The sequence below is a fragment of the Somniosus microcephalus genome, chromosome 8 (assembly GCF_052327205.1).
Source record: "Somniosus microcephalus isolate GS21.2 chromosome 8, FLI_Smic_1.0, whole genome shotgun sequence".
Classification (NCBI taxonomy): Eukaryota; Metazoa; Chordata; class Chondrichthyes; order Squaliformes; family Somniosidae; genus Somniosus; species Somniosus microcephalus.
Window position 1 is genome coordinate 33,157,246 of NC_140994.1, and position 18,066 is coordinate 33,175,311.

The 18,066-nt window shown below is 50.4% G+C and overlaps 1 protein-coding gene across 1 annotated transcript in view; it reads right to left on the reverse strand.

Moving 5' to 3' along the window:
- LOC147113429 (factor VII-activating protease-like) overlaps window positions 1-16,372 on the reverse strand; it is an 88,881-nt gene extending 72,509 nt beyond the window's left edge. The window contains exons 1-2 of the mRNA XM_085994480.1: window positions 15,903-16,372; window positions 3,581-3,605 (exon numbers count right to left, since the gene is read on the reverse strand). Coding sequence (XP_085850606.1) covers window positions 3,581-3,605; window positions 15,903-15,971 — 94 coding nt within the window. The 5' untranslated portion in view covers window positions 15,972-16,372. The remainder of the gene's footprint in view (window positions 1-3,580; window positions 3,606-15,902) is intronic.
- Between the last annotated feature and the right edge of the window lie 1,694 nt (window positions 16,373-18,066).

Consider the following 18,066-nt stretch of genomic DNA (forward strand, 5'->3'; position numbering starts at 1 on the left):
CTAAGCGATCCCACAATAAACGGATCAGATCAAAGCTCTGCAGTCCTGCCACATCCAGTTGTGAATGGTGGTGGACCATTAAACAACTAACGGGAGGAAGAGGCTCGATGAATATCCCCATCCTCAATGATGGTGGAGGCCAGCATGTGAGTACAAAAGACAAGGCTGAAGCATTTGCAACCATCTTCAGCCAGAAGTGCTGAATGGATGATCCATATCAGCCTCCTCCTGAGGTCCCCACCATCACAGAAGCCAGTCTTCAGTCAATTTGATTCACTCCATGTGATATCAAGAAAAGGCTGAGTGCACTGGATACAGCAGAGGCTATGGGCCCTGACAATATCCCGGCTGTCATGCTGAAGACTTGTGCTCCAGAACTAGCCACACCTCTAGCCAAGCTGTTCCAGTACAGCTACAACATTGGCATCTATCCGACAATATGGTAACTGCCCAGGTATGTCCTGTCAATAAAAAGCAGGACAAATCCAATCCGACCAATTACCGCCCCATCAGTCTACTCTCAATCATCAGCAAAGTGATGGAAGGTGTCATTGACAGTGCTTTCAAGCGGCACTTACTCACCAAGAACCTGCTCACTGATGTCCAGTTTGGATTCCACCAGGACCACTCAGCTCCAGACCTCATTACAGCCTTGGTCCAAACATGGACAAAGGAGCTGAATTCCAGAGGTGAGGTGAGAGTGAGTGCCCTTGACATCAAGGCAGCATTTGACTGAGTGTGGCACCAAGGAGCCCTAGTAAAACTGAAGTCAATGGGAATCAGAGGGAAAAATCTCCACTGGCTGAAGTCATACCAGCACAAAGGAAGTTGGTTGTCGTGGTTGGAGGTCAATCATCACAGCCCCAGGACATCGCTGCAGGAGTTCCTCAGGGCAGTGTCCTAGGCCCAAACATCTTCAGCTGCTTCATCAATGACCTTCCCTCCAACATAAGGTCAGAAATGGGGATGTTCGTTGATGACTGCACAGTGTTCAGTGCCATTCGCAACTCCACAAATAATGAAACAGTTCATGCCCGCATACAACAACACCAGCATGACATTCAGACTTGGGCTGATAAGTACCACACAAGTACCAGGCAATGACTATCTCCAACAAGCGAGAGTCTAACCACCGTCCTTTGACATTCAACGGCATTACCATCGTCGAATTCCCCACCATCAACATCCTGGGGGTCACCATTGACCAGAAACTTAACTGGACCAGCCAAATAAATACTGTGGCAACATGAGCAGGTCAAAGGCTAGGTATTCTGCAGCGAGTGTTTCACCTCCTGACTCCCCAAAGCCTTTCCCCCATCTACAAGGCACAAGTCAAGGGTGTAATGGAATACTCTCCACTTACCTGGATGAGTGCAGCTCCAACAACACTCAAGAAGCTCGACACCATCCAAGGACAAAGCAGCCCACTTGATTAGCACCCCATCCACCACCTTAAACATTCACTCCCTCCACCACTGGCGTACCGTGGCTACAGTGTGTACCATTTACAAGATGCACTGCAGCAACTCGCCAAGGCTTCTTCGGCAACACCTCCCAAACCCGCGACCTCTACCACCTAGAAGGAAAAGAGCAGCAGGCGCAAGGGAACACCACCACCTCCAAGTTCCCCTCCAAGTCACACAGCATCCTGATTTGGAAGTATATTGCTGTTCCTTCATCGCCGCTGGATCAAAATCCTGGAACTCCCTCCCTAACAGCACTGTGGGAGTATCTTCACCACACGGACTGCAGCGGTTCAAGAAGGCGGCTCACCACCGCCTTCTCAAGGGCAATTAGGGATGGGCAATAAATGCTGGCCACCAGCGACGCCCATGAATGAATAAAAAAAATGTATTTATTATATTAAAAATTTGATTATTAAGGATGTGGCATGGTGGGCCAAAAAGCAGCATGGTTGCTGAAATTTCAATCGTTTGGTTGATTTTGGCATCTGGTTCTATGTTGATAACTTTAAAAAACAAAATAAGCATTTTGATTCATGGCTTTTTGTCGGTTCCTCTTTCTGATTGGTAGAATTTTATTCCTGTCATATATTTGAACGAATCAGTATCGTTAATTTAATAGTTATTTGAGACAATCAGAAAAACATGACGGATGATTTTCCTGCCGTAGACATAAATTGAAACAGTGGCCAAGAAATTTGCCCACTCCGATATGGCGGGGAGGAAGTGCACACTCATCATCAGCCAGAAGTGTGCTGTCTGCCCATATTACTAAAGGCCAAAAAAATCAGTGTGCAGTGCCTACACCTGAAACAGGCATTAATCCCTTTGCATCTGCAAATAAAGGTACCAATGCCTGTTTGAGGCCCCCACTGCAAAGATTGGTTTGCCTTGAGGCCAGCACCGACTGCATGCAGGAAGACCAGGTCTACATGTGGCCTAACAGGCAGTCCTTAAAAGTATCATCTGTTAGGCTGCAACCAACAAGCAGGGCCAAAGGTTCCAGGTGAGAAACAGGCAGCAGAGCAGGCAGGTCGAATTCCCCGCCACTACCTCCTTTATATGAAGCAGTTAATTTAATGGCCCAACCAAGAATGAAGTAAACTGTACCATGCAGGTTACATTCACGAGTGGGACTTGAATCCAGGTCCCCTGAATGTGCGTCCAGCAATCTGCTGCAAATTTCCTAGACCTAAATTCTTCATATCTAATTAGCTACGCCAATCAGCAGTAAAGATCGCCAACTATTCCTTAAGAAAATACATTCTCCTTTACTTAATATTAGGGATAGAAAGCCATCCGCAATAACTTAAAAACCCTGCAATCCTCCAGACAGCATGGGATTGATTGCCCTGCTCTTTGATCTAAACTCCAAGGCAATCTCGCTTTCAGTCTGACACTTTGGATCAGACAACTAAAAGGATTTACTAATCCCTGGCTAGATGACCTTGGACCAGAATGATGCATTTAGCACCATTTGAGATCCTTATCATTCACAGGCCAGTGTATTTGGTTTTACTGATCATACCAGAACCCTTATATAACCTCCGCCCTGTGAAACTGATGTTATGGCCACATAAAACTTAAGTTCCCTAAACCATCTTACATCATCAGCTTTCCTTTCTTAAACTCATGCATACATGTAGAATGAAAGGTGTAATTTTAGCTTTGGCAATCAATCATGTATGTTTCATTAACAAGGTTTACTATTATTTTAGTAACACCGCATAAATGGCTATAAAGGCACATTGGCTCTCGGGAGCCCATTTCCTTTCAATGATGCTTGTGTTTAAGCCTCACTGGAAAGCCAGCAGTAATTTTATCATGATTGCTTTAAACTTGAAATTGTAGAAATTTAAAAATTTGATTAAAGCAAACAATTTTCTCTACATTTGTGACATGTGATCAAATTGACCTTGCAAATTCACACCCTCATTAATACTGGAAATAGGATTGTGATGGGCTTACTATTCAAGCACAATCTCTTTGATATTGATACACTTAAACAGAAAATGGTTGTAATGCCTAATTTACTTCAATCAAAATCATTTATACAAATCACCTTGTATAAGTAAGACAGTTTGTATCAGTGCATACAGAAAAATAACACTACTTACCAAATGATGAGAGTGAAAAGGCTTGCTGTATGGGGAAAAAACAAAATTCTCAAATAAGACAAATGTTGTACTAATATTAACTGTATTCAAATGGTAACAAGACTTAAACAAATAAAAACTTATTAGAAAAATGTGTCAATTATATTCCTTTTATTTCTTTATCAATTTAAACTCCTGTACTCCTATGATTTTCAATATAACCTGAAGGAAGAACTGGTATAAATAATAAAGAGGCATTTTGTTCATGCGAACACACAAAACTTCACACTGCATCTGAATTTGGCTGGTACAGATGTGGTAGACGTCCATTTTTCACACAATGAAAATATTTTAAGAGAATGAAATACCAATTTAGAATTTTGATGGAGTCAGAAGAACATTAAAGAGTACGAAAGAAGCTAAGACAAGCGACCCATCGAGCCAAGTTCTCACACAGACCATTGGCCCTATACTGACCATTACCAAATTTATTTAATCTTTTAATGGAACTGAGGAACTAGGAACTTAGCAACAGGAGTAGGCCATTCAGCCCTTTGAGCCTGTTCCACCATTCAATTAGATTATAGTGTTGAGGCTGCCGCGGAACACGAATGGAGGCCGAACCGATCTGAGGAACACATGGCTTTTATTACATTCTCTTGAGAGATGGCTGCTCCAGCTCTTCTCTCTGCTAAACCCGAAAACCGAATGATGGCGACACCCGCGCTTTTGAGTACACACTGAAGGCGACGCCCGCTCCTTTGTCATGCCTTAAAGGCAGCATGCTTCTTAAAGGCAAGGTGCCCGATTTATTGTCCACGGACAGAAAAGTGGATTGCGCCCGTTTAGGTGGCGATCCGCCACAGAGCTCCCCCCAGAATCCGCTTAGGAGGTGTGGACGAGACGGTGCGGCGGTCTGATGGGCCGGCCGGAGCGGCTCTTGTAGGACGCCGGTGGACGTGGAACGGCCGGGCGTGGAGCAGCTGGGTGTACTGGCTTGAGGGCAGGTCGGCCGCGTGGCGGTGGACGAGCTACTGGGACCTGCTCACCGGGCTCCGAGTGTGCTGGCTTGAGTCGGTCAACCGACACTTTTTCAGTCCTGTCGCCCACTTGTAGGTCGAAAAATTTGTCCCCAGCCTGTAGCACTTTGTAGGGCCAGTCGTACGGGGGTTGAAGGGGTCCGCGGTGGGCGTCGTGCCGGACAAAAACAAACCGTGCCTGGTGCAGGCTTAGCGGGACGTGTGAGGTGGATTCGCCGTGCCGGGCAATGGGCACCGGGGCGAACTGTAGCGCCGGTGAGGCGAAGTCGTGGCGTTGCTGCTCGGCTGACCAGGGTGTCGTGGCGGTGGGCAGGAACTCGCCGGGTACGCGCAGCGGCTGGCCGTACACGAGCTCTGCTGCCGATGCGTGGAGGTCTTCTTTAACCGCGGAGCGCAGGCCGAGGAGGACCCACGGGAGTCGGTCGGTCCAGGCGCCGTCCTGGAGGCTGGCTCGAAGAGATGCCTTCAAGGATCTGTGGAACCGCTCACACAGTCCGTTGGCTTGGGGGTGGTACGCTGTGGTGCGGTGAATGGTCACCCCGAGATTGCGTGCGATGGCGGTCCAAAGTTCAGAGGTAAATTGCGGACCTCTGTCCGACGTCATGTCGGAGGGGACGCCGAACTGTGCGACCCAGGTGCTGACGAAGGCTCTGGCGATGTCGGCGGTGGTGGTAGAGGTCAGTGGAATTGCCTCGGGCCAGCGCGTGGTGCGGACGACGATCGTCAGCAAGTGCGTGTGGCCTTGTGACGGCGGCAGGGGCCCGACGATGTCCACGTGGATGTGGTCGAATCTACGTGAAGGGACGGTGAACTCCTCGAGGGGTGCTTTCGTGTGTTGCTGCACCTTGGCCCGTTGGAGGCTAGGCAGGAGTTGGCCCAAGTACGCACATCCTTGCGAAGGCCGCGCCAGACAAAGCGGTTGGCTACCAATTTGATGGATGCGCGGGCGCCGGGGTGGGAGAGGTTGTGGAGAATCTCGAATACCCGGCGGCGCCAGGATGCTGGGACAACGGGCCGAGGTTGAGATAGGGATATGTCGCACTTGACCGTGATTGCAGTCGGGCCGCAGGCGACGTCGGCCAGGCGTAGCCCCGGTAGGTTGGTAGGTGCGGAGAGCAGATCAGGGTCCGTGAGCTGGTCTGCTGCGAGTTGAGCGTAGTCAACTGCCAGGTGTGCGGCGTGGATGGTGGGGTGGGAGAGGCAGTCGGCTACCACGTTGTCTCGGCCGGAGACGTGTTGGATGTCCGTGGTGAACTCGGACACTGCCGCGAGCTGGCGCTGCTGCTTGGCGGACCAGGGGTCGGTTGTCTTTGCCATTGCGAATGTCAGGGGTTTGTGGTCGACAAACGCAGTGAAGGGGTGGCCCTCCAGCAAAAAATGAAAATGGCGGACCGCCAGGTACAGCGCGAGGAGCTCGCGGTCGAAGGTGCTGTACTTGACCTCCGGGGGGCGTAGTTGGCGGCTGAAGAAGACAAGTGGTTGCCAGGCGCCGTTGACCCACTGCTCGTACACGGCGCCGACCGCGTGGTCGGAGGCGTCCGTGGTGAGCGCTACTCTGGCATTGGGCCGTGGGTGCGCGAGCAGGGTGGCGTCGGCGAGCGCGGTCTTGGTGGAGTTGAAGGGGGCTGATACGTCTGCCGTCCATTCGACCGCCACCTTGCCGCTCCTGCCCCGGAGGGCTTCATACAGGGGCCTCATGAGGGACGCCGCTTTGGGGATGAAGCGGTTGTAGAAATTCACCATCCCGAGGAACTCCTGGAGTCCTTTGATGGTGGTGGGGCGGGGAAATTGCTGGACGGCCTGCACCTTGGTGGGCAGGGGAATGGCCCCAGCATGGGTGATGTGGTGGCCGAGGAAGTCGATCTTGTCCAGGCCGAACTGGCACTTGGCTGGGCTGAGGATGAGCCCGTGGTCGCTGAGGCGCCCGAACAGGATGCGAAGGTGTTCGAGGTGTTCCTGCTTGGAGGAACTGGCTACCAGGATGTCGTCCAGGTAGACGAACAGGAACTTCAGGTCCCGAAGGACCGAGTCCATGAGCTGTTGGAATGCCTGGGCCGCATTTTTGAGGCCGAAGGGCATCCGCAGGAACTCGAAAAGCCCGAAGGGGGTGATTACGGCCGTCTTGGGGACGTCCGCGGGGTGGACGGGGACTTGGTGGTAGCCGCGCACCAGGTCGACTTTGGAAAAGACTGAGCGGCCGGCCAGTCTAGCCGAGAAGTCCTGAATGTGCGGCACGGGGTACCGATCAGGGGTGGTGGCGTCGTTGAGGCGGCGGTAATCCCCGCAGGGGCGCCAACCCCCGCCTGGTTTGGGGGCGATGTGGAGTGGGGAGGCCCAGGGACTGTTGGAGCGGCGGATGATGCCGAGCTGTTCCATAGTGGCAAACTCGGTCCGCGCGATCTCCAGTTTGGCCGGGTCCAGCCTGCGGGCGTGGGCGTACACTGGGGGGCCTGTGGTGGGGATGAAGTGTTCCACCCCGTGTTTGGCGACCTCCGCGGAGAAGGTCGGGTTGGTGAGGGCCGGGAATTCGGCCAGGAGTGCCGAGTAGTCATCCGTGGCCCGGGCGTGGCACTGTGACGCCATGTCGGCGGGTTGACGGGGGGGGGATGGCGCCCAGGATGGGGGACATGGTGTTCATGTCCACGAGGCGGTGTCGAGGGATGTCTACCAGTAGGCCGTAGGCGCACAGGAAGTCTGCGCCGATGAGAGGGGAGAGTACCTTGGCAGTGATGAACTCCCATCGGTAGCGGTGACCAGCGAGGTCGAGGGTGACTGTGCGGGTGCCGTACGTCCGGATGTCCGAGCTGTAGTGTATGTAACGTTCCACCTTTAAGAGAACTATTTTAAGGGTTGCACTACTTTATCTTGGCTACTGTATACTGTAATACCGGTGGTGACCACACCGGTATATAAGTGCTGTGTAAGGATTTATTGGGCAGATTCGCCCTGACCTTCGAATAGTAAAGTCCTGTTAAAGTTACTCTTGTAGTCTGTGTATTAATTCACCATATAACCCACAGACTTTACAGTGGCGATGAGTTCGATCTTACCCTGTGGCAGCGATACATCCGAAGCAGTTAACGAGCGTCGAGAGGAGGCACCCGCCCTCGTCATTCTGCTGAGAGAAGACTCGAGTCTGCAGAGCAAGGAAGAAGGAAGAATTCAGACACGAAGCCTTCCATCAGCAACAGGCAGTGATCGTCCCTTCTGCCACGGTGGTGAGTGAGCCGATCAGCCACGAGAACCAAGTCGGCCACGTTGACTGTGAGTAGGGGGAAAATTAAAAAAAAAGAACGGAGGAAGGGCGGTGAACTCGACCACGGTCGAGGGGGAAAGGAGCCGGACAGAAGTCGGGCCCAGAGGTGCTGAGACTGGGGCATCGTGGGGCACGGAAGCCGCGGTGCAAGCGGGAACGCAGCCGGTGTGAGAGACCGGGCTACAAGCGGGCTGGGAGACGCAACAGCGTCGTGAGACAGCTCGACCGCGACCGGCGAAAGGCCGGGCAGCTACCGAGGCCGCGAGGCGCTGCGACCGGGATCGTAAGGCGCGGGAAGAAATAAAAATAAGAAACCGCGGAGAACTCAGCCGCAGCCGGGGGAGGAAAGGACCGGACTGCGAGAGGGCTGGGAGGCGCGATTGGAAGCCGCTGAGGGAGAGACAGAGCCCGAGCGAGCGGGAGAGACAGAGCCGAGCGAGGGAGACCGAGGAGATTCAGCCAGCGGCTAGAACTGTTCGCCGTCAACGGGTTGTCCCCAGCGCCGGTTGCCCTGCCGAGAAAAGGGAACAAAGAACGCACTGAAGCCGGCGCGCAGGCTGCGAACCCCGAAAGCCAGCGGTTGTCACCCGAGGGAAAAGCTTACCCCTCCCGCCAGTAGGCGGAGAAGAAGACAGGAGCGGGAAACCGCCATTTTGAAAGTGGGCGGGGAAGAAGACAAGCGCGGGAAACTGCCATTTTTGGAAAAAAAAAAGTTAAAGAAAAATGTCATTGTTGTTTCTCAGGAAGATTGTGAAGATGCCTAAGCGTGGCAACATCAACGAATTCGATTCTGATGTGGAAGATTGGACCACGTATGTAGAACGCATCGAGATATATTGTAAGGTCAATAAGATAGCAAATTATGATAAAGCTCTAACCTTACTAAACTCAATGGGTGCGAAGACATACGGGTTATTGAAGCATCTTCTATCACCAGCTAAACCGACGGATCAGTCTTTCGCTAATATTGTTGCTGTCCTGAAGGATCATGTGAACCCCACACCACTGATTAGCGGAACGAGCTAAATTTTACGGGAGAACGCAACTAAAGGAGGAAAGCAACGCGGAGTACCTGGTTGAACTGCGTAGGCTAGCAAAATACTGTCAGTTTGGGGTAAATCTGACAGAGGCACTGAGAGACAAGTTCGTGTGCGGGATGTCGAAGGAAGGAACACAAAAGCGACTGCTCGAAGAGAACGATCTTACACTTGATAAGGCTGTCCTTATTGCAGCATCGCACGAAGCCGCAGTGAGAGGCACGGCGGAAATGCAGCTGAAGACAGCGGTACTCAGTGTGGATCAAATGACTTCGGGTACAACGAAATGTTACCGTTGTGGGAAGACAACACACGACCAGAACCAATGCTGGTTTAAAAACCAGGAATGTAGAAAATGTGGCAAACTTGGTCACATAGCTAAAGTATGCCGGTCAGGAAAGAAAACCAGCAACAATAAGTCACCGCAGAAGAAGTACAGAAAGGTACATAAGGTGACTGTGAAGAGTCCAGATGAACTGAATTCGGATTCAGACCCCAACAGCAAGGAACTGGGTAGTCTGAGGATTCACAATGTGAGTAAAGAAGCAAACCGACAAACTATCTGGGTCACACTGCAGATTGCAAAAGTCCAAGTGAAGATGGAAGTGGACACCGGATCGGCGTTGACGGTCATGAATAAACAAGATTACAAAAAGTTATTCAAACATATTCCCCTACGGGATACGGAGATAGTATTGCAGACATACACGGGGCATAAAGTATACCCCATCGGAAAGATAAAAGTCAAGGTGAGACACAAGGGCAAAGATCACCAAGGAATGGACTTATATGTACTACCCGAGGGAGGTCCACCACTTCTGGGACGGGAGTGGATCAGGAAAATAAAGATAGACTGGCACTCACTAAACACAATGACGGTAGATTTCGGAAAGAAAGATGTCAAACCTGAACGGTTGTCCAGAATATTGGACGAGGCTAAAGAGGTATTCCAGCAGGGACTGGGAACACTGAGAGGAATTAAGGCAAAAATCAAGATTGCAGAACATGCAAGCCCAAAATTTTTCAAAGCCAGATCGGTACCTTACGCGATACGACCTGCTGTGGAGGCAGAACTGGGAGAGCTTGAACGTGCAGGGGTACTGTCGAAGGTGGACTGGAGTGAGTGGGCCACGCCCATTGTTCCCATCATGAAGTCTTCATCAAGTAACAAGCCAGGGGGACCGGGGAAGGTCCGCATCTGCGGAGACTTCAAGATCACAGTTAATCCGGTGCTTCACACGGTACAATACCCGCTTCCGCGGATTGAGGATATCTTTGCTTCATTGTCTGGCGGGAAACACTTCACCAAGATAGACCTGGCACAAGCATATTTACAGATGGAGGTCGAGGAAGAGTCACGCCAGTATCTCACAATCAACACGCACAGAGGCTTGTATCGATATAATAGACTGGTTTTTGGAGTAGCTTCGGCTCCAGCAATTTGGCAGAGGGCCATGGAGCAGGTCTTACAGGGGATTCCAAGCACTCAGTGTTACTTGGACGATATCCTGATTACGGGAGAAGACGAGGAGGAACACCTCACAAATTTGAAACTGGTGCTCACCAGGTTGAAGGAATATGGCCTTCGAGTTAATCGCCAGAAATGTGAGTTCTTCCAGAAACGGATCTCGTACTGCGGTCATGTCATTGACCAAGAGGGGCTGCACAAGTCACCTGACAAGATCGAAGCGGTCATGAAGGCCCCCGCTCCGGAAAATGTATCACAGTTGAGGTCGTTTCTGGGGTTGATTAATTATTACCATAAGTTTCTGCCAAATCTATCCACGGTGCTGCATCCGCTGAATGCTCTGTTGCGGAAAGAAGTACCATGGAAGTGGAGCGAGGACTGTAAGAAGGCCTTTCGCAGAAGCAGGGCGTTGATTACCTCTGAGGAAGTGTTGGCTCACTTCAACCCAACGCTACCTCTTTGTCTAGCTTGTGATGCTTCCCCTTATGGTATTGGAGCTGTACTCTCACACAAGTTACCAAATGGCTCGGAAAGGCCAGTCGCATTTGCATCCCGATCATTGACCTCCGCTGAGCGAAATTATGCTCAGATAGATAGGGAGGCTCTCAGCCTTGTGTGGGGAGTAAAGAAATTCAATCATTACCTGCAGGGCAAGAAGTTTACATTGCTGACAGACCACCAGCCGTTGGTGTCCATATTCAACCCTAACAAGGCCGTTTCCACTATGACAGCACAAAGGCTACAGAGGTGGTCCGTTCTACTAGGGGCACACCAATATGACATTGAATACAAAAGGTCCAAACAGCATGGAAATGCTGATGGGTTATCGCGCCTACCGTTGCCAGTGGAAGAAGAGGCGACTACAGTGGACCCAGTGGAGATGTTCCACTCAACCATAATGGAATGTCTACCAGTAACAAATTCCATGATCGAAAAGGAAACAAGAAATGACCCGACTCTCTCACGAGTCTACGATTTAACGGTGGAGGGATGGCCAGTACATGGCGAACCAATGCTGTCAGCATATTCGCACAGAAGAGAACAGCTGTCAGTGTGCCGAGGAACCTTGATGTGTGGATCTAGAGTGGTGATTCCACCCAAACTCCAGCAGAAAGTACTAAAGGAGCTTCACGAGGGGCATCTGGGTGGAGTGAAAATGAAGAACCTAGCCAGAGCGTTTGTGTGGTGGCCAGGTATTGATGGAGACATCGAAGAAATAACCAAGAGCTGTCTAGGATGCCAGAAGGCCCAAAACGCGCCACCACAAGCTCCTCTGCATCCATGGGAGTGGCCCTCATCTCCATGGCAAAGGGTACATATCGACTTTGCTGGTCCATTTATGGGCTCAATGTTTTTAATCGCGGTGGATGCACACTCCAAGTGGCCGGAGGTAATAAAAATGTCCTCCACCACCACGGAAAAAACCATCACAGTATTAAGGACCATATTTGCCAGGAATGGGCTGCCGGAACAGATCTGTTCTGATAATGGACCGCAATTTGTGTCCGAAGAATTCAGGAAGTTCTTAAAAAGCAATGGGGTCAAGCACTATACGTCTGCCCCATACCATCCCGCCACCAATGGATTAGCTGAAAGGTTTGTCCAGACCTTCAAGAAGGCCATAAAGGCCATGGGTAATGAAGACATAAATCTACAACATAAGGTAGATAACTTCTTGTTGGCGTACAGGAATGCAACACATGCGGTCACAAACCAAACTCCCGCCATGATGTTTTTCAATAGAAGAATAAGATGCCGGCTGGATTTGATTAAGCCAAACATCAGAAGGGACGTCGAGAACCGACAATTTCAAGGCATGAATGAAAGGCCAACTAGATCCTTTCAGATAGGTCAACAAGTTTTGGCCCGGGACTACCGTACCGAGAAATGGCAGCCGGGAACTATTGGAAAAAGGCTAGGACCGTTGATGTATACCATGGACATTGGTGAAAGCATAATAAGGCGCCATGTTGACCAGATCATAGAATCATCCACAAAGGCCCAACCTACTCCACAACTCTATACGTCTAATGTTGAAGCAGAGATACCCAGAGCATCTACCTCCGATCCGGTAATACTGGAATCCGATGAACCTGAAACGGTCCTTCAAGCCGAATCAACCTTGCCAGAAGAACCTACTACACCACCGAAAACGACTACACCACCGAGGCGTTATCCGGACAGAGTCCGGAAGCCTCCAGAGAGACTGAATCTGTGAACTGTTTCACATAAAGTTGTATATATGTTAAGATGTTATATTAATGGGAATATGTATATATTGTTAACCTAAAAAGGGAGGATTGCAGTGTATGTAACGTTCCACCTTTAAGAGAACTATTTTAAGGGTTGCACTACTTTATCTTGGCTACTGTATACTGTAATACCGGTGGTGACCACACCGGTATCTAAGTGCTGTGTAAGGATTTATTGGGCAGATTCGCCCTGACCTTCGAATAGTAAAGTCCTGTTAAAGTTACTCTTGTAGTCTGTGTATTAATTCACCATATAACCCACAGACTTTACACGAGCCGTTAGCGGCAGCCAGCGCCTGTCCTCATTCACCCTTTTGGATGTCGAGGGCGGAGGCTGGGATGATGCTGTGCTGAGCTCCAGTGTCGCACAGGAACCGGCGGCCGGTTTTATCATCCGTGACGTACAGCAGGAAGCCCGTGTGGCCCACGGCCATCGCGGGGGCTGGTACGGGGGCGGACTTGAAGGAGCAGGGAGGTGTGCACCGTTGTGCCCTGGCGCCGAACCGTGCGTGATAGTAACAGTAGCCCAGGTTTGTGGGGCGCGAAGGCCCCATGGGCCCCGTGGTTGGACCTTGTGGCCGCATGGTGGCCGGTGAGGGGCGCGCCCAGGCTGTGGCTGCCAGGTCCGGAGCGACGTCGCGGCTGGAGTGAGCGGACAGCAGTTTGTCGGCCTCGTCGGCCAGGGCTTCTAGGTCCGTGAGGCCGGACGCCACGATCGCTGGGCGGATGCTGGGAGGTAGCTGGCGGATGAACAGCGTGCGGAAGAGGTACCTGGGTGGGCTCTCGTCGGTAAGTGAGAGCATGTGGGAGAGGAGGTCTGACGGTGAGGCGTCACCGAGGCCTGGAAGGTCGAGGAGGCGGCAGTTTCGCTGGTATGTTGAGGTCGTAAATTTTTTAAGGAGCGCGGCCTTAAGATGTGCATACTTGCCCCCCTCTGGTGAGTTCTGCAGCGCTATCCAGACCTTCGTGACTGTGGAGCTACCGAGTGATGCGACGAGGTAGTCATACTTCGTCCCATCTGTGGTGATGTGTCGCAGCCGGAATCGGGACTCAGCTTGGAGGAACCAGGCTTCGGGCTGGTTTTCCCAAAACTCCGGCAGTTTCACGGAAACTGCGTTCGTGTCCGCCATTGCAGTGCTCGGAATACGTTCTGAGCGTCGGGGTCACCAATGTTGAGGCTGCCGCGGAACACGAATGGAGGCCGAACCGATCTGAGGAACACATGGCTTTTATTACATTCTCTTGAGAGATGGCTGCTCCAGCTCTTCTCTCTGCTAAACCTGAAAACCGAATGATGGCGACACCCGCGCTTTTGAGTACACACTGAGGGCGACGCCCGCTCCTTTGTCATGCCTTAAAGGCAGCATGCTTCTTAAAGGCAAGGTGCCCGATTTATTGTCCACGGACGGAAAAGTGGATTGCGCCCGTTTAGGTGGCGATCCGCCACAATAGCTGAGATTGTACCTCAACTCCATTTCCCCACCTTTGATCCATATTCCTTCATGCTCTTTCCTAATAAAAAGTGGCAGAGTTGAGGCTGTGGCAGTCTGCCTCCTCTGGCGCTGACTTCAGCCAGCAACACCTCTAGAGATATATTTGAGAATCTGAGGGCCCTTGCACCTGCTGACTCCCTCAAGGATGCTGCTTCCACATGCTTCTGCTTCAAATGTTGCCGTTGCACAGAAAGTGGTGCTCTCCTTTAACTGGCTGCAGCCTCTCGAAGGTTGCACCAGAGCTGTAATTCCCTCCCTCCCAGGAATAGCATTACTGCTCCAAACCCGCCCTGCATATCAAATGCATGGCCCAGGAGGAAATTGCCGTGGATTCACACTGGAAGGCAGTGATCCCTAGTGATCAGAGCAGAAAATTGTGTGGAAGTGAAATAAGGACAATTAAAGGGGTATGTCAGAATAGAGGAACAAATATACTAAAAACCTTTGGAAAGGCTCCAAAGCTATCTCAATCAATTAGCAGCCTTTGGTAAAGCTGAAGGGGACGAAGAAGTGACAGACAAAAATGAAATGAAAGGAAACTCAAGATACAGGCATGAGTCTACAAGTAAGTAATGATCCTCCCCTTCACCTCCCCCCTTGCCCCTCAACCCCCCACCCTCATTGATGGCTGCTGAATTGGAGATGGTGCTGCAGAAGATGACTGCAAAGAGAGTGGTCCACTGTGCAAATCCATTGCCTCATCCCCATAGATCAGCATTGCAGTATGCTTGGAATGAGATACAGTCTGGTTTTAGGCCATGGCTGATCATACAGGCATATCTCAGAATCTGGATCTCTACTGACCTGGGCCCTGAAAAGATAGTTCCCCATAGTCATTGCCAGGTAGGCATAACAGGGCCTGTAGATGTAGTTGGTGGCATTTTAGCAAGTACTGCCAATCAGGTTGTGCCAGCTGTTGACCATACTGGTGGCCTTATTCCATGCGGAATCTCTGAAACACATCCACTATTATGTTTCACATAATTTTGTGGTCCCAGCTTCCTTTGAGAATAGGAGTCCCTGCATGTACTAATTTTCTGCCAAAGTGAGGTCTGGTTACCTCTACCTGTAGATGTGTATGTGAGGGTATCAGCACCTGGTCGCAGAGCATTTCTCATCTAAAATGACAATACTTTAGATGGGCATCTTTAAATATATCAAATATTCTCAAAGCTATGTAGTTAAAATAGGTGTTTAATTTTCAAGAATGAAAAAGCACATGTAAGAAAAAGTTTGGATTTAAAGTACCTTATTCAATTAAGCTACCTCCCAAGTCCCAGATTAAACAAATCGGGGGGGGAAATTGGATCTTTTTTCACCAGCTTTTCAGGAGCAAAATGTAGGCAAAAAGGTCCAATTTTGCAGAACTTTGTCATGTGCCTAAAATACATCCAATTGGCTCAGGCGACATTCAGGCATCTCTGGCGATCACCTTAAGTGGGCATTAGGAGCCTTGCATTTGCTAATGAGGAGCCTATTTAAAGACCCCTCTCTAAAATTGTTAGAAACTGGATGCATTGGGCATGCTCCACTCAGATTTTCCGGTTTTCAAAACAAATGCACTTTGAAAAATACATCCATAGTGCTCCCAAACAAAATGATTCATTTAAATGACCACTGTGCTCTTATTGCCCTTAACTGGCTTTAGCTAATTAATTACCAAAGGAGTTGTAACTTGTTTATATTCAAGTTCATAATGCATGTTTTCATATGCTCTAACATCTTAACCAGAAAACATTTAAAAAATGGGAAGGACAGTCCAATTATTTCAACAAATTATTTCAATAATGTACTTACAGTCAATGAAACTATTGCAAGCCAGGTTAAAAACATGCCAACAAAAAGCTTAGCTGCAAGCACCATCATTGTGAGAAAATGCTAACTGTTACGTGAACACTCAGTAAGTGGTCACTGTTACAGTTAATAAACGTCCCATCTTTTTTATAAAGAACAAAGTTCAAGTGGACAGAAGTCTTCTATTAACCATTGTTCAAATAAAAATGATCTGGATGTATAAAGCTATCGGGAAAGATTGAACAGGTTGTGGCTGTTCTCTTAAAAAAAAAAGAGAACTTAGAGGTGATCTTTAAAATTATGAATGGGTTGGACAGGGTCGATGTGGAGCGAATGGCTGGAATGTTCCCGCTGCCGCGCGTGCGGGTTTGGAGGCGGGTCAGCAGTAAAAGTTGCAGAAATTGCGAGCGCGTCGGGAACGCGCCGTCATCCTGCTTCCTCGCGCCTTTAACTCGGGCGCGTTTGCCAGCGTGCCACAGACCCGAACGGCAGAGGCGGGCGACCTAATTAAGCTTATAAAATCCTTGTTGTGAGACCCTTAACAGTGTTTTTAACCAGACCTTTAATTTTTACTGGATGACCACGGGAATCACGCAGCTCGGGAACCATGTCTGTCGACGTGAGGCAGAAGCTCAGTGGCCATTGAGCGAGGTCATTAATGCAGAGCATGGAAATCCACATAAATACTCCCACATTACACCTGCTTACTTGCCTAAGGGAAAGGCTCTTGCTGACTCCATTTTGAGCACAGATTTAGGTGTTTAGAGTTTGCAAGTCTTTCTGCAACCCCGGAAGCCACTCTCACCACATTGCTAGTAACTATCACAACATTGACGGATTGGTCCTCTGATCTTTACTTGACCTGCCATCTATTACATCAGCATGGGTGCCGCTTATACTGTCTCACCTTGGTCCTCAGGTTCAGACCAAGATGAGCCCCGACACCAGCAACAGCAGGCACACCAGCACCAACCTTCTCCTCAATGAGCTGATGCTCCACAGGAGAGAGGGCATCAGCGCAGGGCTGCACCACGCCGGAGGCGATACCCCCAACACAGGGTATACAAGCAGAGGATGTGCTTCCTCAACATGACTGAGCAGCAGTACCAAAGGAGGCTCAGGCGATCATGCCAGGTCATCACAGACATTTGCAGTTTGCTGGAGCAAGACCTACAGCCCAGAGGAGCTGGTGGACATGCCTCACCAGTGGCTGTCAAAGTCACCAGCGCCCTCAACTTATTCATCTCAGGCTCCTTCCAGGGATCTGCAGCAGACATTTGCGGCATCTCGCAGTCGGCCGCCCACAGATGCGTCACACAGGTCACCGATGCCATGTTTAACAAGTCAGCCAATTATGTGAACTTTGCTACTGATGAAGCCAGTGTTAGTGAGCGTGCGCTCAGCTTTGCTGCTCTGGCTGGTTTCCTATGGGTGCAGGGCGTCATCGACTGCACACATGTGGCCATCAGGGCATCCCCACATCATCAAGGAGTGTTTGTCAACCACAATGGCTTCCACTCCCTCAATGTGCAGCTGGTCTGCAATCATTAGGAAGATCATCATGCATGTGTGCGCCAAATTCCCTGGCAGCTGCCATGACTCTTCTGTCCTGCGCCAGTCCACCCTCCCTCAGCTCTTCACACCTCCAAACAAACTTACCGGCTGGCTGCTTGGAGACAAGGGCTATCCACTGAAGACGTGGCTCATGGTACCCTTGAGGAGGCCAAGCAATGAGGCTGAGGAGCGTTATAATGAAAGCCACATGTCCACCAGATGTGTCATAGAGCAGACAATAGGCATGCTGAAGATGCGCTTCAGCTGCCTTGACAGATCTGGAGGACCCCTTCAGTACGCACCAGCCAGGGTCTCCAGAATCATCGTGGCCTGCTGCGCGCTGCACAACACAGTGCAGCAAGGAGGATTAGCGCTGCATGAGGAGCAAGGCACTGAGTGTACAGCCTCTTCGGAGGGGGAGGAGCATCAGCTGGAAGACGAGGAGGAGAAGCAGGAGGAACCTGAGGCCCAGATGGCACCAGCACGGGAGCACATTGCTGCCTGAAAGGCCAGGGATGGCCTCATCATGGCCAGATTTACTTAATTTCCTGCATTGCACCCATATGGCTGCCACATGCTGTGCCAAGTCCCCCCCCCCCCACAACAACACCAT